General features: G+C 42.7%; 1 protein-coding gene across 2 annotated transcripts in view; it reads left to right on the top strand.

The window, feature by feature from the left end:
• The window catches only part of LOC132910829 (sodium/hydrogen exchanger 9B2), a 103,016-nt gene that overhangs the window by 58,591 nt on the left and 21,199 nt on the right, over positions 1-23,226 (top strand). For both annotated transcript variants that reach the window (XM_060966910.1, XM_060966909.1), the window contains exons 3-4: positions 5,935-6,199; positions 12,255-12,455. In XM_060966910.1, the coding sequence (XP_060822893.1) occupies positions 5,935-6,199; positions 12,255-12,455 (466 nt within the window). The remainder of the gene's footprint in view (positions 1-5,934; positions 6,200-12,254; positions 12,456-23,226) is intronic.

Here is a 23,226-nt window from a genome sequence, read left to right as displayed (position 1 = left end):
TATTTTTCCGCGTTCGACCACGCGAATCGTATATTATCATTTACAGGTTCGGTATAGGAAACATAGCGTGAGTTATACAGGCAAACTTATCTCGATATACACTTGGCTGCGATGTCAGTTGCAAAAATTGTTGAATTACGAGCGCACCAGTACCGAACACGAACTTGTCATTTTCTAGCTTTATAGAATTTCTTCGAAAACGTTCTATTCTACGAAAAATATATTTATCACCGAGGTGTATTATCGCGTTTGAACGTTCGAAAGTTTCAGAGCCTGAAAATGCAGAAATCCGCCTTCGTCCATGTACGACCGTTTGAAAATTTGCAAACACGAAAATTATACAACGTACACGATTCTCGTTTAATTTCTTACGTCGGATAACTAACGATTAAACCGACAAAATCTCGTCTCTCTCGTCGATTAATCGCGATTCGCGAAAACTTGGACCGTCATAGTTTGCCGAAGGCAGGAGATGAAGCGATTGGAGGTGTTCGCGGCCATTGTACGAACGGTAATAAGCTTGTAACGTTACGTAATAGTAGATGGCTTCGTCGCTGACACGCGCGTATACGCACATTACAGACACACACTGACCGGTTGCACGTACCACGTAGCGATTGTTTCCTCTTTAAGTCGAATCTTCAAGTCGATTAAAATATTAACGTTTAGAGAATGTCCTATATTTTTATTAGCATTTCGACTCGGCCAGTTTCAATATTATCTATTGTCTATAGAAAGCCGAAGTAAGTAAGGTAACACGATGATTATACGCTTTAATTCTCCGTATGCGACTTGGAAATGTCGGGCCATCGAAACCGAATGCTATTAGATCCTCCAAGAAACGCTGCTTAATAACTTGCAGAGAAAAATAGATATAAAAGTAAAGAGTCTGTCTATTGTTGCAGACACACGCGGTTTTGCGCGTGTAATCGATTCATGTGTAATCGTCGATCAAGTGGCACGACCAGGGTCTAAATCCGCGAGCTTGTGGACGAACAGATCGTGGGTGGCATCGATCGCGCGGATCGAGATTATCGAGGGTCGCGCTGGCATGCCAGGAATCCTGACGTTTCTGGGTTAGAGGCGTTAAGGCCAATTCGTACGAATGCATGCAGGGTACGCGCGACCCGTACTTCGTTCGATCGATAACACCCGCCACGCTCTCCGTACACCTTATCCAAAGCGAATTTAGAGTCCATTGCGGCCGCCGTTGTGGCTTCGATTATTCCATTATCGATTACTATTCGTTCGAGCGTTCGCCGGGACCGAGGAACACGGATGGACAGCGTTCTCGCACGTTTCGAGATCGTTCCTTTAGTCTAAAAAATACTTTTCAACTTAAAACCGTTTAAACGCGGAGCAACTAATCTAAGCTAATTAATCGAGATAAATTCGTGGAGTTGTCCGAAATACGATAACGCGTGCACCGAGCTACATTGCGCGTTTGTCTTTTCTGTCTGTCTGTCGAATCAATCTGAAATTCACTCGATCCACGCGCTCTTTCTTCGCGTTTCGACGTTCTAATCGCCATATTTCCAACGAGACTTTCACGCAGCCGCTACGATTATTTTTAATCGCAATCGTACGTAACGTCGCGTTATTTACCTCGTTAACGAGTACCGGTACGATGCGTTAAAATGAATTTAAGCTTGGGGAATTTCGGTATCGAGGTCGACTTAGCGGCGACCTTTTTAAACGGATCTCCAGAAACACAGAGGTATATAGAGCGGGAAAAGAAATGGAAAGAAAGAAAGAAAGAAAGAAAGAGAAAATACATTAAATTCACGTCAATTAATTAATATTAAAGCATCGTACTTGACCCTAGCGTACACAGGCGAACGAAATGTCGCACCGGTGCAACCGCAAAATCCAACAGATGTATATTCTATAACGTAAAACGTATAGCATAGGTCGGCCTCTTAGGTGCAGCGTGCGTTCTGTACGGTCGATGAAATTTTCGGCAAAATGTAGTCGATGGTTGGAATTCGATAAGACGATATACGCGCGCTCGCACCGATGCGACGAGTAGCGAGAGAAAGACGATCGGTGAAACGGTGAACAGATTTGTAAGTCTAGTCCCGGAAAAAGGAGGTCGGGGCCAACCACGACCGAACAACGAACGATCGGATCTACTGGGGCGTGAAGCTTGGCTGGTGGGTGTTGTTGTTTTCTGCACATTACAGCGAACCATTAATTCAAATTAGAGCACGTCTCACTGGTGGTTCGCCGGTAGCCCGGCATAGATGTAGGTCAAGTGTTCTTCGCGCGACACATTTTGGCCGCGGAACAACGAACTGGCCAACGAATGCCCGCCAAATAATAGTTCCTGCCAGGCAACGTTTTGTCCAGGTGCTATTGTACTCTCGCAACGACTCTTCTTCCTCTTATTTCTCCTCTTTTCCTCCTTTGCTTTTATATACCGCGGTTATCTTCTTTTCCTCGGAGAGAAATGGACAGACAGAGAAGAGGCAAAGGCAAGAGGCGGCAAAGAGCAAGAGAGAGGGTAAAGTTTTCATCGAGCTTTCGTCGAGCCGATCTTTTCGATTAATTGCACCGGTGATAATAAAAAAATATAAATAACGTATATAATAAGTATAAATTTTCTCAAAAGCTTTTCCTTTACGCGAAGGAAATCTTTCTTTCGCAGCTTCTCTCCTACGCCCGGTAACATCTAATCCGTATCGAAGAATGAAATTTTCCAACTGCGAAACCTGCGCTCGATATTAAACTTTGATCGTACTTTACAAGAGACGACAAAAAGAAGTACGACGAGTATTTAATCGAAATCAATTGATTTAATTACGTTTTCTCTTTTCTTCGAATATCTTGATTCTTATTTGTACAGACGGAAATAGGTACGTACCTCTTCTCGATATCGCTTAAAACGCGTCGCTTAAAAAATTAACTTTTTAGCAACTCGCGAAAGATTCCTTCTCCTTCGATGATAATCTCGTTTTGTCGCGTTTCCTCGCACGAATCCCCAAAGGTATTTAAACGTATCTCGAAAACGACGAAATATTCTCGAACCTACTAAAAATATTTAAGCACGCGTGTCAACCATTCTCCAGCAGTTCGCCGATGTAATATCGTCGTCTTCCAACCAGGTCGTCTAATACCAAGTACGAAAAACCTATTCAAACTTGAAAACTAATTCTTTTAGCGATAACTTACGACGAGTAGACGATCCAATTTCACCCCTCCTTTATTCGTCTCGAGGATTTTCTATATAATTTTAATCGATAGTAATTTCCTTACATAGTTGACCAACTAACTAACTCGACGCTCTGCTTCCACTACGACACGGATTCGCTGCAACACGGTTCGAGAATCGGGGAACTGCCCGTACGAAGCAGCGCGCTAGACGCGTGTAAAACCTAACTTTGCGTCAATTTGCGAAATTTCTCGCTTCTTTGATCGCCTAAGGAAACAACAACGCGTTATTAAGTAGAGTTTCCACTCGTCGAACTGCGTCGTACGTAGCAAACTTCCGTTCGGACAACTTGCTATAAGTACGTCGTGAGAACGATATTATTCTTCGAACATCGCCCAGGCGAGTCAGGAAGCAGCAGGATCCAAATTCCGCTCGAAATTTCCCTCCAACTTTTAAGGGAAAGCGAATGAAAGAAAAAGGAAAAGGACCTCGTTGAATTTCAATTCGATTCGATTCGATTCGATTCGATCGAACGTCACGATGAAGCGTTTTCTCCAAGCTTGAAAATACTGAGACCGAGAATCGTTAAAAAGGCTTCCTTCGCGCCGAAAGCTTAAATTGTCAGAATTACGTCTCCTCTTCGATATCTCTGATAAGCAACGAACATACAGCAGTGATTTGCAAAACTATTCTTCTTTAAGTATAGCCTTTAAGACGGAATACAGTTTTTTAAATCTTTCAAAATTTTGTTAACGTATCAAATCACTCGACCAAACCTTTTTCCTTTTCTCGCAAGTTACAAGCATCGATTTATTGGGTGGCGCGCGGCAAACTTTTAAAAAACTACAACCGCTCGGAATCGCGAAGAAAACGGTAAAGAAGAAAGGTTTTGTACGCGCTTAGGAACGCTTTTCTAATCGAGACTGTAATGAAAATTTAAATAATACGTTTCGCGGATTTGCGTTGGTTATATATTACGTCGAGTACATAGGTATATTTATATGCAAAAAATTTCATCGAAACCGATCGAAGCAGAAACAAGCGACAGGCATCGAAACGTGTACGAATCTTTAGATTTTAGGGCGAAAGTAGCGGAAAAAGCCGCGATTAAGCATCGTTTCGAACCAACCATTCTCGTACCTCGTAGAAAAGGTTTAAACGATTTCGATAAAATTTTCAGCATATATACGACTGACGTGAATCCAGAAGAACGTATTTTTGATATTTTCATAGCGCGTCCGTCTACTAACACGTCGAAAAATCCAAGTCGTTCGGTCCAGTTCTAAAGAAGTTGTTGCGTTTTAAAGAACGACGCGGTACTTTCACGAACAACTTTCTATAACGTAACGAGAAAATGTCTCCGACGAGAGTTTAGTCGCTCTAGAGTCCGATATAAATTCGATATTTATTTAGAATAGAATCGAATATTTAGAATTGCTAGAAAATGTTTCTTTCCGTGTGATGGAATTTCGTTGCTCTTCGTTGCTCTTTGTTAGATTTTTAATAGCGCGCTAAACATCCCTGCGAATAATAACGACCAGTGCGTAAAGTTTTGTCATCGGTCTGAGACACGTTGTCGCAACGATCGTCCTGCATTACGTGTACACATCGTACGTAAAACTGTCGAATTACGCAAAACAGCGTTACTCTTTTTCAAGAAGAAGAAGAAGAAGAAGAAGAACGTCTCGTAAAGAAGATCGGTTCAGATTGGAAAAAACAAGTTTGTATCCTGTTTGATCTTAATTATCGTACGATTAACATTTCGCGTTACACGACTATCAAATAATCCGCAACTTCTTTTATCGAACTAACGCTGTTGAAACCCTACTCCGTGATACAAACGTATCTACAAAGAGTCCGTTACGAAGGATGATTGTAACTCTATCGAAAGGAGAATAAAACCACGTTAAAACGTCGTTCTCGTCGCTATGTAAATGAAAATGCACGAGGTCCAGGGAACGCGAGGTTGTTCGAATTTCGAAAAGCCGGAAAATGTACTCTACGAGAAGTCGAGTCTCGCGGATAGTTAAAGATGCCACCGACGTTAAAGATGAAAGTTTGCGAAACCGGTTCGCGGAGTCGGACCGTCCAAAACTTATCCTATTACGAGTTTCTTCGGCGAAAGAGGAACGGGGAAAAGGAAGCTGCGTTTCTGGCGAACGAGTGCCTCTGCGAGGCATCGGCAATCTTGAGAAAACGCGTCGAATTTTCACCCGCTATGCAAACGGAGAGGCAAACTCCGACGATAAGCTGCCCCTTCGCTTCCAGACAGATTCGCCAGAGATACGTTCTCAAAGCTGAAACACGAGTGACCTGGCTGAAAAGCGCAACAGCTCCTCTAACTTGGTTGGTTCGCGAGCAAACGATTAGAAAGTGGTTAACAGGTTAAACAAACGGAGGATACGCTTTTAAAGCGCGAAACCCGTTTAACTCGCATCATCGGTCGAGTTTTCTCAAAAGTTTCACGACATTCTTTTACTTAAAGTCTCCGCTCCGGATTTAGATAACGTTAACAACGAGTGGTCCTAATTATCTCTCGAACGTTTAAAAGTATTATTCGATAAGTTTGCTGATTCGAAACTGTACGAGCGAAAACGAGACTAAGTTCGAGGCCAGGTTGCTTTACTTTAGACGAGATCGAGGATCTGGTCGAATTTAATTAGTAAATCAATAAACCAGTTTATCGAAAATCGGTTAAGGACATCGTCGAGACTCCTTTGGAAAAGAATTCGTCATATTTCACGGTAAAGATCAGTCGCTAATCCTCGTGTTTTCTGTTACAGAAAGGTCGCTCTAGTTATCATCCTTACCAGAGCCGGTTTGGACTTGGATCCAAACGCCTTGAAGAGGTTGAAAGTTACGGTGCCGAAGCTCGGTCTAATTCCATGGGTGGTCGAAGCACTCGTCGTAGCTGTACTAACCACATATCTTCTTCATTTGCCCTGGATATGGGGTCTCTTGCTTGGAAGCGTAGTAGCTGCTGTTTCGCCGGCCGTTGTAGTACCTTGCCTCTTCAGGTTACGTGCCAAAGGTTACGGAGTTGCCAAGGTGAGATTAAATCATTTTCTTTCTTTTTTTAATATCTCTGTCGGCAACCATACGAAAATTCTTGCTGCATTATCCATTTTAAAGAGCGACGAAAATCCGCAACGCTCTTTGCGTATTCTTCGAAGCGGTTTCGTTCGAACAAGAGCGAATAATTCCATGTCGCGGAGTTTCGCGCGTCGAATTAACCGTGCCGCGATGCGTCGGCCAGACCTATGCGTTCACGGATAATGCCCGCCAAGTTGCATCCGTTGGTCGGTAGTAGCGCGATACGGTCGCAACACTCGTGCGTCGTAAACTTACCGAATGCACGTCGACGCTAATTAAATTTCTTTAGGACGCCGGCTCTACACCACCGCTGCAATTTCGCGTTTCCTCGCGGTGCAATCGCGCACGACGGGACGCGGGAAAAATTCGCAGGCAGCTCGGTGGTGGTGGGGCTCGGTCGAGCGAACGAGTCTTTTCGCCAACCGATGCTACCAACCCTATTTTGTTTCGAAGTAACCGAGAAAGTTTCTTTCGAAATACATTTCGAACGTACGTAGCTAGCTTTCCCATACGATTCCGTGCGACTTACAGTGCCAGCGAAATTGCAGTTACATTTCCTTTGGTAGATTGAATTTTCCTGAATCGAGAAATAAAAACGCGTTTTATACGGTTTGCAAGGACTTTGTAGCTGCATCCGTGCTATTCAAGAAATTATAAAACCACGTTAATTCCAATTTGTGCAAAATGTCGTTGAATATAAACGACGAATGTAAGAGAGAACGAAGAAGAGACTTTTGATCTATACACGGTGTACTTCCGATTGACGCAAATTCTTTTTCCAGCTATTTAAAATTATCATTTCTTTGTTATTTTATAATTACATTCTTGATATATATTAATTTTCTTGTTTTCTTCTCGTGTTCCGTACGTTTCAACCTGTTTAATCTCGGATATCGTTTACGATATTCTCGTAGCGGAAAATGTTTGATAAATACATTTCGTTATCGTCTCTGGAGAGCCCTCGCGTCTAATTTATAGTTAAACGATCTTTGCAACGGCAAACGCGCGTATCTCTTCAACGCCAAGGCAAAAAGCAAGTCGAAGGACGCAGTCGGCTGCATTCAAGCTACATCTATTTAGTATCGTGATCTGTTCGCGTCGTTGGATCGCTAAAAATAAAATATTCGCGGAAATATTCGATAAATTCGGGGAAAACCGGCGTACCATCGAATTAGACGGGATCATGGATTAAACAGCACCGGCCTGTAATTGTACAGTGGTCGTTAGATCCCGTGAAATCTCCATGGTGGAGATCCTCTTCGATGCGGGATTGGAGGAGGACCAAACGCAGCAGAGTAGAATAACGAATACGAAATTACACGTTATTCGCGTTACTTCCCTTCTCGTTTTTCGACCTCTTCGACCTCTTCGACCTTTTCGACCTTTTCGATCGAAACGTCAAAAATGATCATTTCTCTTGTTTATTGTTCGAAAAGGACGATCGAACGATCAAAATCTGCGAAAAAATTGTTACATATAAAGAATCATTTTATTAATAAAGTCAATGTTATGCGATTAAATAAAATAGGCGTAAATACGTGTTAAAATAGAAATTTATACGATACTTGTGATAGTTAATCTGCTCTGATGCGAGATTAAGGACGTTATTAAATTAATTAGATTAAAAAGATCAACGATGCGGCGGTACTTTTGCGCAGATCGAAGCAGGATGGTCTCAAATTCGAAGGATCTCTATTTACCTCGTATCAGATAGGATTACAGGTTCAACAGCGTTCCGTAATTGCGGCAGATTAAACCAGCGGCTGGATTTAGTCGGATCTTTACCGACGGAATTTACCACATGGGTTATGTTTTCCTATCGGTTGTACTTCTCTAACGATCGTTACTATTGAAAAAAAATATGCAATACAAAGTAGTTTGGTATCGCTAACGTAATTGAGTCGATGAAAATCGAAAACTTGGTACCGTGGTATAAAATCCTTATCGCACGATACGTAACGGACAAAATTACAAGAAACTAATTGCTTTTGTCAAACTTGGACTAACGATATTTCTATGCTAGTCCACTTACACGCGTTATCTCGTAAACGAATCGAATCAAAATGAAATTTATCGGTATTTAGCGGTATTCGTTTGAGTTACAAGCAATCCTGCAGGCTAGCCCAAATATCTTGAAACAAAGATATATAAAATGCACATCGACGCAGAGACTAATCTTATATCTGATTATTTATTTCTGATTGGAAAAACGAGGCTGACGATTGAATTATAATAATTCCTTAGTAATCCTGTAACATTTTTCAAGGAATTTATACGAAAAGAGTTTCAACTAGATGTAACTACGTATACATGCTCGTTACTCGGCCAGTTATTCCAGACATTACCAATACGTTTCATTACGTTTCTGTCAGCTAAATTTCGTTGTTTCTCTTAATTTATACAGCGATATACAACCGCCGAAGAAACGCGTCCGAATAATCACGAAAGACAATTTGTGTCGCGGATCGTGCATCCTTGGAACGATGCTACTACGAAGGTCGTCGAAAATATCGTTTCCGGATGACCGAGCGATCGATATTCAGACGGTAGTCTTTATTCACAGGCCGTATTCTCGCCTTCGGAACGGCCCGTCAGCGACAGTTCTTATCGACAAATCGCTGTATTCGTCAAATCACGAAGGGGCGTGAGGCAATTTCCATGAATGGCTAATTCAGTACCGCAGGCGTCTGACCATAACGCCCCGTCGCTACTTGTCCCACGTTCCAACTTCGCTCTGACAAATTTCGCTTCAGATTGCTTTATCATTGAAAATAATCGAGACGACCGTTGCCCAGATCATCCATCGTCCATTTCGTGTACGAAAGATTTCGTAGACGAAAGCAGATATTTCGAATATCAGCGATCTATGGTAAAGCTCTGATAGATAATTTACGATTAGAAAATTACGGAGAGCGCAAGACTTTTTGAATTATAAGCGAAAGTAAATTATTAGATTTCGACAAAGATTAGAAACAAAAGTATACATTTAACAAGAAATGTGAAATTAACGGAGCGAACGAAACGATAAATTATTAAATTTTCACTAAATGCGAATAGCGTATGCAGAACTAATTGAACGGTCTAACGTTGCAAGGCGATTTGTTATGTCAAAATTTCATTTATAACGATGTCATATAACGTTTTGTGGAAGAGAAACGATTTCTTGCGTGTTTAGACATTATACGCTATTACCTGTAAAAATTACAATTTGAAAATTTACGCGATATAATATAGAGACATTTATAAGTCGTCGAATTATTTTTCCCCAAGATTGTACATATTACGAAGAAAAATTCAACGAAACGCCATCGCCGTCACCGAACAGCAAACAAACAGAATCATTAAAGACAGCTCGGATGCGAAGTTTACAGTCCAGGGACAAAAGTTGGTACGTCCAGAAGATTTGACGCGTCGCAACGATACGGTCGTGTTTAAAATGATAATGTGAAAAACATTAGCGAGAACGAACTGAACGGTGAAGAAGAGCGCGAACGATGAGAGAGAGAGAGAGAGAGAGAGAGAGAGAGAAGCAGATAGGAGAAACAGTGGGAGGACTTAAATAATTCAGTTTAGAAAATGGAGTGGAAGCTGTTTGAAGAGTGCAAAGGCCATTCCTGGCAATGTGATATTCATGAGTCGAAAAATCTAGACGAGACTTTTTGTTTATTCGTCGCTCTTGTGGTGGAAGCAGCCGCGCAAGCGAGAAGAAATTAAACGCTTTGCCGAAGAACGTGCCGAGTAATTCGCGTTAACCGCGAGATCAAAAAGGTTGCCGAGGAATCAAAAAGAGGAGGTCGAGACAAAGAAAAAGAGAGGGAACCCTTTCTTCGTTCTCTCGTCCCTTTCCCGCGTGCTACGTACACGTTCGTTGTACTTTTAAGTAATCGTGTTTCTGCGCGTAATTTCCGTATTCGACTCTGGAAATAAATTTCAAACGTTTTAATCGAAGATGTGGCGTAGATAGAGGTAATTTAGAATTGCGAGAACGAGGCGAGACGCGCGTTGGATATTTCACGGTTGGCGTACGCGATTCTATAAATGCTATTTTAGTATCATTTAGAATATTAGAGGCTATTGAGTTTTTATTTAAGTCGAAGGTTTATCGTAGATTGGGTTAGTTAAGAAGAGAATACAACGGTCTTGAAAGGCTAGACTCGGGCCAAACTGATTGATTAAATTAATATTCTATTTCGTTTCTATTATTTTATACTTTTAATTTTCTACTTTACGCGATACTTTACGCCACTTACAGCGTATCGTATTACGTGTAAAATATAAAATATACGTCAAGACGAAGCGCTCTAAAGCGTAATGATTTAATCAAAATTATGGCGGACCGGTTGCGACACGCGAAGCCGCCGATCGTTTTAGCCACGTTTCGTGCTATCTTTATTCACGGATTCGAAAATTCGCAATCATCAACGTCTTGGAATACTATTTAGGTCCGAGCCTAGCCATTCGAAAATGACACCTCGTTTGCCATCCACGTTTACCAAACAGCTGAACAAATTTTCCAAGTACCAACTAAAATTTAAAAAACAGATAACTAATTTTCAAGTATAATTTATCGCTTGCCCTGTTTTTCCACAAAGTGGGTCTCCGCTGGATGGTCGATGGTTCGCGATAGGGCTGCAAAAAGCCTCGAATCGGTCCTGATCACCGAGATACCATTCGATCGGCAATGCGTGAACGCGATAAGCGTTCATATACATATCGTCGAACAAGGAAAAAAAGCGACGCGACGAAAAATTTTTCAAATCTCTGCTACCAAACGTTCGAAACGATCGCGGAAAGGGAGAACGTAGAACGAAACAAATCTTTGCAGAAATCGCTGACGAATCGAAATCCCTTTGTCGACGGAGCGACTCAACGTGATTTAAGAAGTGGCTAGAACGATCGTCAAACTTAAATCCCATACGAGATATGGCTTTTCGAAAGAATCGCGAGAGCGTCATCTCGTTAGATTCTTCTTCCTCCTCCTCCTCCTCCTCCTCTTAATTCTCTTTCGTTTCATTCTCCCCGATTCCTCCGACTCCGTTTCCTTTCTATCTATCAAACGGCGGATTATTTTCATTGACCTCGAACGTTCCGGCTTAAAGTTCCTTAATGGTTTTCAAAGTTACCGCGATGGAATGTGATTGCAGCCGATAACGAGGTTTCGTTGGAAAATAAGGAAAGTTATGACGGTAGGAGATGAAAAATACGGAAACCGTCGATTTCTGTCGGGATGCTGTTCGTCGTGCCATCAAACTCGGTAAGAAAATTGCTCCTCGAGGATGGCTAATAATCCTTTTATTCGTTATTTAGCTATCTCCTGGCGTGGATACAATTTAAATTTTACTTCTATAATTTTAATATCTACGATTGGATATCTTTTACACGACGCGCGATGCTCGTCGCCGATTGGTGCGGCCGCGTCTACTCGAACGGGCATAACAGAGCCGAAAAACAAGCGATAGGCGGGTGTTACTCTCGAACGATACATACATCAAGGAACATGGGCGTCCAGGAATAATTCCGAAGCAACATCCGCTTGAAACGACGCATCCAGGAACGCCGCGTACAATCTTTTATATTTATTAGACGATAGTCGCTGAAATTCTCTTTCTTTCTCCCTCTCCCCCTCTCCCTCTCTCCCTCTCTCTCGCTTGTATATTCGTTCCTGCATATCACAGAGCAAAGGTACCGATTACCGCGGTAACAAGATTTAATCGCACTTTATTTCGCTATTTCTCTTGATTTCTTACGAAACAACGATTCGCTGTTTTGCGCTTGAGAATTATTGTTAATGTCAAAACTGCGCTCATTATATATATATATATATATTTCTTTCTCTTTTGCAACGTGAATCGTTAATTTGTATTAATCGTTGTTTCTGCGGTTCACCAAATCGCTAAAAGAAGCGTTTACAGATTTAAATTTAATCGTTGCTTGATTTATTTTTCGATCAATAGTCGATAATCACTCCATCGAGATACTTATTCGATCTTCGTTATCGGTTTCCCTTCAGGGCATTCCAACTTTGATCATCGCTGTGTCTGGAATCGATGACGCAGCATCAGTGGCGATCCATGGGATAATAAAGAGCATCATGTTCTCCCACGATGCGCTCTGGTATCAGATCCTCCAGGGTCCTATTGCCATTCTCGGAGGTCTTGGATTTGGAGTCCTATGGGGTTGGCTGGCTAAATATGTTCCGGAAAAGGGAGATGTAAGTACGCCAAATTTTACTCGCTTTCATCACATCGACGATACTACTCGATCGATGATCAGTGGGATCATCTTTAACGTTTAACGTATCTTCGAGATCGCTAATCGCGCTGTATATCGACTCTTCTCTGAATATACGTTCGCGACAAATGTACCGTAACTTCGTAACATCGTTTTATACGACACGTACAACGTATGCGTAAAAGTTTGATGATTGCGCGTAAGAGGGGCTCTGCGCCTTCGATTTTCATGAAATTTAAACACGTCGTAAACCCATCGTTCCGAACCATTTTTTTTTTCTACGCGTACAACCGCCACGCGTTCGGCCACACTTTAGTTTCCTAGATTTTTGCAGGAAATTCGAGCACGCGACCGCTCGTCTCTGTCGTATCTGCAAACGTATCACGATGATCGGCAAAAGTTACGGCGAACGATCTGTTGTAATGTGTAATACACGGGTGAAAACAAAACAAACGCGAAACAGCGAGGTGGTAAATTAAAAGGATCGGCACGCAAGGCTATGGTACCGAAGGCCTGACAAACCAACATCGTGCCCGCTATATACGTAACCTAACCCAACCTAACCCCGACACCGAAACTGGCCTTTACTGAAAACGCTTGATTTCGATTTCGCTAGATCGCTAGATCGCTGGATCGCTAGATCGCGACGCAGAGTGTACAACAATTTCGTTGGACACGGATTCTGTAAAGGCGCTATAAATTATCCAAGAGCCTTCGTCGCGCGTCCTCGCGTCGCTTTCCCATTCGTTCGACAAATTCTACGAATCGTGGACTATTCGCGACGATTCACGGATGCCGTAACGCTTGACCCGAACCTTGTGCAATAAAAGATGATGCTTTGGCACGCGGCCCTCGATTCCGCTGTTTAACGGCGACGCCGTGCTCGAAACAAGCCTCGCAAACCATCTCGATAGGATACGGCTGGCGATAGACCGTTGCAAACTGGTTGCACGGAAACCGGATCAACGAGCCGAGCCGCTTTTCTTTCCAAACGAAAGCGGCTCTAGAGACACGGGACTCGAGGAAAATTGGGCCGATTCTTCATTTCCCCGCTCTTTGATCTCGCGTGGTTTCGACAGTAGCCGAAAGTGGACGACGATGCGACCAATCTATACGAAGCTTACTCGTCTAACACGTACCATCCGTCCATTGATTAGAAAGTTATCGATGGCCGAGATCATCGTGTAACAGGAGTTTTGGCCGTACTGTTAACGCGTTAAGGTTGAAAAACGATATTCCCACATCGGTGTAATATTTCGCGCGACGTCGTGTTTCCAATATCATCGTTTCGCGATAATAATTGCTCGATACGGTTTTTAAATTTACTTCTTTTTTTACTTATCGTCGGAATATTTTCGATATACGCGATTAATAACCTTTTAACGCGAAAAGAAAAATGCGCTGTAGCGATCTTGAAAAGGAACGAGCAATATCGTGGTAGGCGAAAAACGAACGACATTTTAAGAAACGATAACTTTTATTTCGAGCAAGTGTCTTTAAGCCAACTTCCTGATTTATCGGGTAAAATAAGATCGCTTCTGTCCATCTTGTCGGACACGCTTTCTCTCTTTTGTCATTTATTATTTATTCTCTACGGTTGGATTTACGTACGAGCGAAACGACGTTACGACAAAGCAAACTGTGGAACGTTCGACGATTCCAACGATTCCGGCTGGCCGACGACGGAAGAACCGATCGGTACGAAGACGACTCGCGCAACTCGACGTGCTCGTTCGACGATTCCAAGGATTCTTCGGGCCTTGATACGTTCGACCGAGTTTCAACGCTTAAAGCGTGACCGCTGGTGCGAAAATCGATTTCCATCGAACGCGACAAACGTTCGATCGGCACGCTCTTTAGGTATCGTATCGTCGAATTCGCGTGAAACGACGATTCGCGTGAAATTCTCGTTGGCACGGTACGATATCGGCAGATCGTCGGCCTTGCCGCGAAGCATTCTCGCGTTTACGCTCGTTAACGCCAGCTCTGGCTCGGTGGTGCCGTTTTTCATCGGATACGTGGCACATTCGCGGCTGTCGACGATTCCCTGCGGACCAGCCGCGCTTATATCGCGAGATACCGGGCTGAGCCAGCGAGAAGAAGCCGACAGAATTTATTATTCGCCTCGTGTTCCGACGTAATATACGTCGGTTGTTCACGCGGACGCACGTTATCCGTCTTGGCCCGCCACGGCGCGGCTGAATTATCAATTCCGTGGCGGAAGTAGGCACCGCGCGCTTATTACCTTTCCCTTACCGATAATTATTACCGTTTGCCGTTTGGCTAGTAATATCTTCCGCTCTGTTGATCCGTTGCTGTTCAGCGAGATCGTTAGATCTTCGAGGTCTACAAGCTTGAGATATCAGCCATGTAACTTTGAAGAATTTAATTGAACTTTCAGTCCGAAGCCTAAACGATTCTGTGCCGTTTCTTCCACGGATTTCCACCGCTTTAGTCGTTCGTTCCACTTTTCTATCGTAAACACGCTTTTCGTCATCTTTTATTCGCTTGCGAAGTAAATCTTTAGCTTAGATTATTTTAACCCTCTTAGCAGACAGCCGACGATCGAAAATTCGGATGCGCGATTTTTATCGCGTATAAATGTCACGAAAGGTGATGCGGTATCGCTGCTAGGTCTACCAACGGCGATATCGCGCACAATGTATTCAAAAATTATCGAACCAAGCGACCCGTTTCTCCTAGGAGTTGAACAAACGGTAACAAACTTTTCCGCGGGCACAAATCGAAACGAGAAAGAAAGGAAAGAACGAACCGGTGGAAAGAGAAGTAGACAAGGGACGGATCGATTTCCTACGAGTCGTTGAAATTTGCTTCCGGCTTCGGCAAAGTGGCTCGTTCGCCGCGAATTTGAGAGAGCCGAGGTGGAGATGATTTAAAAACGCGAGAGGAGAAACGTAAAAGCGGGCCGGTGGGTCGATCGACTGAACAGGCGGCGTTTCACCGATGTTGCCCAACGCTTCGCCCAGAAATACTCGTCCCGCGCGATCTCTATACGGCGAAAGAAGCTGCAGAAAGATTTTTCTCCTTTCTTGTTCCTATTTCCAACTTTTGCCAACAAGAACCGAGTCCTTTCGACGTACGATGATAACCGAGGAGCTGAATCGTCTCGAGAGGTTGATTCGTATTGAATTTTTCGTACGGATATGGGAGGTTCGTTAAGGGTGGAAAGAGCGCGGTTCGGAGGCTCTTTTTTATTACGTTTGGATACTTTGTCGTGCGAGGTGGACAGAGCTGGATTCTCGACCGGTTGCTTTCGATTCGCGACTTGGTTTCTCGCGAACAACGCTGTCGTTTTCGATCGTACGATCGTAGAAATTTGTTAAAATTTGACGATGCCGAGAACAACTTTGTTAAGATATATAGTAGCCTCGTGAACGCAGCCGGTTTTGGAATTCAGGATGTTTCGCTTGGAAATTCGTCTACTACATCCGAATCATCGTAGTATTTGATCTCGCTTGAGTTTCAGTATCTTTACCAAAGGAAAGAAGAAGGAACAATTTCACGGAATCTTCAATTATCTTTTCGTTGCTTCTGTATTTGAAAAACATAACGCTTGTTCTATATTCGCGAGTGAAACAAGTAAAATTTACACCAGACCTACTCGTATGTATAGAGGTTAATGTACGGTACGTGTGTACAGATATACGTAGGTACGTAGAGCTAAGGGTATAAGACGAGATATTTTCGATGGTATTTCGATGCTTACGTGGAAAAATGTTTCAAGTAAAAGTTGAACGAGTAAAGTAGCTAACGATCCTTCGCTTTTTATATTTCAATCCTACTAATACGTTTAGCAAACGACAAGAAGAATTCGTAACGGCGTAAAAGCATGTTTGACGCAACATCGAGATAAAAAAATCATGCGTATCTGATCTATTAGAGTTTTTCATATTTTGTTCGAACCGATTTTTCGTATAATTTGCACGATTCCTAAATATTCTTTCATCGTCGTTTGTAACGAAAAAGAAGAAGGAACGTTGAATAAAAGTTGGAGCGGAAAATCTAGTCGATCGTACAAACCAATTCGGATATTAACGTTTAAAAAGAAATTAGCTTTATTCTATTAAAACGGAAAGGTACGTTGAACGTTTAAAAAGTAATTTTAATCTTATAAAAAAAATGTTAATTGTTCAAAAAAGTAATCAAGGCAAAGTAACGAATGGTGAAAAGGTGTCCAGTAACTCGTTGCGAGAACCCTTACCTTAGCGAAATAGCAGCGAATGGCAATTAACGTATCGTAAAGCCAAGTGGGTACAAGACACCGACAAGCGTACTCGAAGATTTATGGGCCAGTTTCTCAGGATTAGGAACCTGTGTAACATCCTCCGTATAACCTACCTGGCATACCACGTACAACCATTTTGCGATCGTACATCAAATCTGCTTATTCGTCTCAGCCTCCGTGAGACGATACGGCTTAAATCTGAAAAATCGGCTTATCCTTTTATCTCTTACGTGTTTATTTTTATAATTAAGTTTATAATTAAACTATCGAGTACGCAAGACCAAGTAATTTTACATTGGGATTGTCTTTATCCGAGGACCACCAATTTTCTTACGCATCGTTTCGTTTCCGTTAACTGCTAACTGTTAACGGCTGACGGATTGCGTTTAGTTCTTCTCTTGCCTCTGCAACGGTACGAGTTCGCAGACTATAATTCAGAGCTTGGAACATCGGTTAAAATTCAGAGATTGGTGGATCTTTTAAAACGGATAATAATTGGCTAATAATTGCATTTTTAACTACAAGGCGAAAGCTCGTTTCTACCTTTACAGGTCGAAACGGTTTCACATATTTGTACTTGCGATAACCTTTTAAACGCATATTCGCGCTGTACTCCATTTATTTTATCGATCAGAGACAAAGATGGAGAAAGAAAGATCATCCTTTCGACTATTACAAAAAGAAACGCCATACAGCGTAAATGCTATACAGAGAGAAACGTCTTACGATATCCGCAAATTATATGATTTTTATAATTATACATAATTATTTTGCAATTACAGCAGCGATTCGTAGCGAACGAATTTGTCGATAATAATTAATTACGCTCGTTAATCGCAAATAGACACGCTTTAATTCAAAACTGCTGTCAGACATATTTGAAATTGCCACTAATTAAACACTGCCAATTACTATGTCGCAAATTCGTGACATTTGACTTGGTAACGTTGTTGCAAACAGCTGACAGGGTCAGCTTGAAAATAATTAAAGCCCGTTGCAACGAAAATTCGACGAACGTTCGATAAACGTTCGATACTCTACGATATTTGATCCAACCAAAGGAAAGAAAAACTGTTTCGATAGATAATCATTCGGACACGACGCTAGCCACCAAGTTATGATGGGAATGACGACCTTGACAACGTATTTCAAGGCCACCGAGGAGGTAGTTGAACGTTACGCGTATTAGGAATTACAAATAAATCGACTTTCTCTCGTAGTTTCGAGCGTCGTACTTGTAACTACTTGGTATTGCAAATTACGATCAAACAAATCGTTCGACGGTGATGTTGAAAAATAACAAACTGCCGGTCCCCTTGTCCGGTACGATAAAAATTCCGTAGCAAAAACCGTTTTAACGAAATCAAAGTGCAACGAGATAAAATTGGCTGGATCGCGCAGAACGTAAATTTCTAATGACAAAATAGTAGACGCGTGTATCGTAATTCTCACGAGGGTCGAAGCACGCGATACGAGAATTCGCGACAAACGATAAATACGGACGAAGATTCGAATAGATCGAGTGCTGCTATAAATTTCATCTCGGCAAGGCAGGGCAAATAGTCTGGTAAGAAGAAATGCGATTTGCAACGGTGTTTTGAGGCAAAGCCAAAGAGAAGGCAGTGGAAAATGGTGTCTCTGTTCGAGTACGTTTCTGCACAGGGAACAGTAGTGGACATCGTTATCGTTATCGATATCGATACAATTGCCTATGGACACGGTTAGTGCTACCTCACAGATATATCAGATACGAGAGCAGTACTCTCACGGACATCCCCTTCAAGCCATTTAGCTTAATTTAACAAATAAAAATCTTCTAACGTTGTAATTTTATAAGATATGTGTCAAACGATACGAATTGCAAACTCCTTCCAAGAACAAACAGCTACTGCTTAAAATTCAGCAAAATTAAATCCTAGAATAGCGTACGAATAGCGTACGAATAGCGTAACAGGAAGAAAGAAACGCGCTTGCATTCGCCATAAAATTACAATAAATTGAAATTCTTTCAATCTCGCAAACCCGAACAATCGTAACAAAACTCTAGTTGACGGGTATGCTCGCCGCAGCGTGAAATGGATCGTACGTACGTTCAAGGGGTTGGAAGAGGACGAGCTCGCCATCTCGCCGCGTGGCAAGAATCTCAAGCAGCGAGTGTACATCTTTCGGTGGCGCGCAGGAAAGTGTCGAGAGGCTGGATCTCGCGGAAACGACATCGACGCGGATCGCCGGTCTATCGCGCAACAGCGGACAAGTACGAAACTCGAGCAACGATCGTACGATTCTCCGATACTCGAAAACGACCCTGTTCGCTACCGCGTTGAATTTTATTCAACGTCGTGGCGGTGAATAACGATTCGATAGGTTGCTACATGCTATGTACATACGCGTGTACAGATACTACGTATGTATCGTAGATAGAGAGAAAGAAAGAAAAACGTGAATGCGACAGGTAACGAAAAGTAACGAAGAAATTAATTCGAGAAACGATCGACTTGAACAAATTGCACAGCATGTTGGAAAATGATTTGTCAGGAGCGTGCCTGGATCGGTAAAGACGTGAGTTAAAAAGCGTGTATAAGCGCGATCAGTGATCTCTCCGACAGCGGGTCGACGGTATAATCGTTTCGTTCGATCTAGTCCCGAGGAACAATGTCTCGATGTTTCGTTGGAAATGCGTTGATTTGCGTAACGGTAACGCGCCAACTTTCACGTTGTTGGATATCGTTGGATATCGGGTTAGGGCAGATTTTGTCGCTCTTGCGATCGAAACGAGCGTCGAAATTAGGCTTGCCTGCCACTTCTCCGAGAACGAAGGCTAGAACTGCTTATATAACTCGCGGTTTCAGGGATTAGACGTAGCTGGCATTTATCGATAGCGAGGAAATAATGAATCGATACTTTGGCCTGCCATCTCCTACGCGTGTGTAGGATAAAGTTGTCGAGAATTGCTGATTTCTGCGGTATATTTAAACATCGTCGAAATCGGGAACGCGTCAAGATCGAAGGAAACGAGTGAAAGGCGTCGCTTAAGGCGGTTAACCCGACGAGAAACGCGTGGCTTTAACGAAAATCGACACGGTGACGAGGATATTTATCAGGCAAAATATCGTGGCTGCGTTTTAAAGTAACATCCGCCGTTGAATTTGGCGTCGATAACGCGATTGGTGACAAAGTTTATGAAAACCCGCGTCACCGCCATCTGTCACCGACGAGATTCGATACGAGGCTGCGGAATTGGAATCTGTCGTGGCGAATTCCAGCTCCGACGACACCTTGAGAAGAAATTAAAAGACCGATACGACGGCGAGACGAATGAAATTTTAACGCGACAGACGCGACAATTATTTCGATTAGCCATCGCGGATAGAAACTGATTGTTCGTTGCTTAACGCGATCGTGACTAACAGGAATCTCGATTTGAATTTTTCAGCGGAAGTAGGGCAAACTTTTTCGTTTGAAAAGTTCAAAATCGTTTTTATCCATCTCTATTTATCGAATACGTCGGATAGACGAATTATACGCGTCTTGCCAACTTGAATATTTTAATCAGGGAATTATATCACGACCTTGAAATATGTTTTTCCCATACACGTAACCGCCCCGTTCTCGACCTTCGTTTCCGAGATATTCGCGAAAAGCTCCAATTAAATTTACGTTACGGTTACGCTTGGTTCTGGCATACGGATGACCGCATTTTTATACAGTCCAGACTTAAGCCCTAGTTACCGCTTAAACTCATACCGATACCGGTCGTCTTTCACGTATAAATAAAAAATAGATGAATCAACGGATCATAGATCGGTTGGATTATCCGGCCACCTCACGGATATTACACGGCCATTGTTAACGCACGCACCACTTGATTCTTGTTTCACGCCATTTTCTAAGCGTATCGTAAATTCGACTATTACCATTCGATTATTCGATTATTATTACGCATACGCGTTACACGTACTGCCAAACATATCTTTCTGTATAACTCAAAAACTCGACAACTTGCGGGGTCGCCACGTCGAATTCTTCCTTGCACCGCGTTAGGATCCACGCGCGCTGCTAAACGCATATTTCTCAAAACAGCTGCCGCTTATTTCCATCGTTACCAACTAACGTCGACTGCCACGCACCAATGTACCAAGGTATCGATACGATCGATATAATCGAATAAAAAGAGAAATTGTTGGTCGAAACTTTGCTCATCGAAATTTCAGTTGCCTCGGCGAGAGATCGTGTCTCGCGAGGACACCGATCGATCGCTTGCTCCTCGCGAAGAAAACAATGTTTCCACAATGTCCGATTCGCGATGCTCTCGCTCGGCTTTCATCCGGCCTTAACCACGAGCGAAGCTGAATCCGCTGGCAGAAAGCACGTAGAAAAGTACGTAGAAAACAAGCTGGTAGAAAAAGCACGCTGTTTCCGGCTATTTCTTTCGTGATCGTATCGCGCAACCACGTCGATCGTATCTCGTCTTTGCACGTGAGTCACGTTGCTTTACGTCTGTTTAACCTGGATCTGGATGACTGGATCCCTCTTGCAACACGACCGATTGTCTCCAGCAGACCGAAAGAACGTACCGACTACCGTTAGATCTGTAAGCCTGCTTTCGATCGTTACCCCGCCTGGCTTTCTCCCCTATCTTCGCAGATTTTTCGCACACTTTTTTCCTTCCTAGAATACCCACTCGTTTAACGACGGGAAAAACGAATGCGAATAATCACTGTCCGACCAGTCGAATTCTCTCTATCGAGCATGAAATAATACAAAATACGCACGCGTATGGATAATCCAACGACCGTTTGCCTTTCATCGTGCTGCGCGAACGCGATAGTGCAATTTCCCAACTGTTTTTACGATTATATAACAACGAAGAAACCGAGTTACGTTTGATCGCATCTTCGAAGAAACTTTGTCAGTCGCGCGAACTAATCGAAAAATATGCCACGAGTTTAAGAAGATATCTACCCTCTGGAACTTTTAATCGCCATCCCAACTAAAATTACGAACCGAGTAAAAGTAAACGATCGAAGACCCAATTTTAAGTAGGACTTGGCAAAAGTTCGTTTCTCGATGTTGACGAAGGATCCGCTAGCTGTCGCTGGACAAAGATGGCTGGATAAATCCTTTCTTTTGCTCGAATAATTGGAAAACAGGTTCGTTTATCTATGTTTCGTTCTCTTCTCTTCTCTTCTCTTCTCTGTTCCTTCCATTGATTTTTATTGTACAAGGTTTTTACAATCGTGGAATAGTTTTAATTTCTTTGCTTGCCATACGTTTATAATAGACAAGCTATCTACCGAACCTATATGTTTCCCAGGGTTTACAATTATCCTTTCCTATTGGCGTAACAACCATTTTAAATAGTATGTAGTAAAAGTAACGATGCGATTAACAAAAATGGGAAGAAAAAAAGCAATAATTAAGAAAAATATTGTACGTCTTCTCGTGTCGTTCGAAAACTGCTCGCACATATACGCTTGACGTGGCGAGTTCTCGTATTACACGATCGATTTTTACGAACAGTCATCCTCCGTATATTAGACATCGCTTCGTTAAGGATGCGTACCGCTACGTACGATATAATTAATCGTTCCAGATTTACGTATTGCCGTTCTGCTAGCTAGACGAATCAATCTGTTTGTACGACGAGGACAACTTACCTACTGTACAGTTGCGTGTACGTATTATGCCATCTAGAATGTCCATGAACGCACAGCGTCGCCATTAGAGCGGAAGTAATTTCTGCTCCGTTTTTCAAATCTCAATTTCAATCGCATCGTTGCTACTCGCGAGAATGGGATGCAGTTTACGTAGGCGGACAGTTACGCGATTCGTACTTAATACGCACGGAGAACATAGTTTAGATCCCTAAGAGGCTACTCGCCGCAAAGTCCTCGGTCGCGACGATCCGGTAGAACGTGCTCGAACCTAAGCAAACTTTGATCCTTGATTAAATTTGTACGTATCTCGACGGAGTCGAACGACTCCGAGGTTTGGCCAAACGTTCACCGTGATAAGTAATTATATTTGACCCTGCGACCAATGCACCGTGATTTACGTTTCAGCGGTGAATAAAACGTCTTCCCTTCTCGTTTATTCTCCAACTAACGGAACAATTTTATTGTCTGCTCGTATCCAACGCTTATTTCTACTTCTGCTCATTTTCGGATTATACCAGTTGATCCGTTAATTACGAATAGTAACTAATCGGCTAGAGATAGAGAAAAGCGTTGCTTTAGTGGGTAGCTTCTAAAGTTCACGAGACAATTACATCCTACGTTCTACGAATTAGCATCCGTCGGCAAAATTAATCGCTGCTACGTGAAAATTTCACGCGCCGTTTATATCGAATCTCAATCGTTTTCTAGAATCGGTGTTACATCGACTCCGCGTGCCCCAAGTTGCATTTCGCATCGAAACGCGCCAAGCGGGCGCAAAAAGCATCTTCCAACACCGACTTGGAGAATATCTCGTTGATGTTCCAAAGGAGATACCGTCGTTGACGCCT

Source organism: Bombus pascuorum, chromosome 9, assembly GCF_905332965.1.
Source record: "Bombus pascuorum chromosome 9, iyBomPasc1.1, whole genome shotgun sequence".
Classification (NCBI taxonomy): Eukaryota; Metazoa; Arthropoda; class Insecta; order Hymenoptera; family Apidae; genus Bombus; species Bombus pascuorum.
The sequence above is the reverse complement of the archived record's forward strand: the minus strand, read 5'-3'. Positions and strand labels throughout refer to the sequence as shown.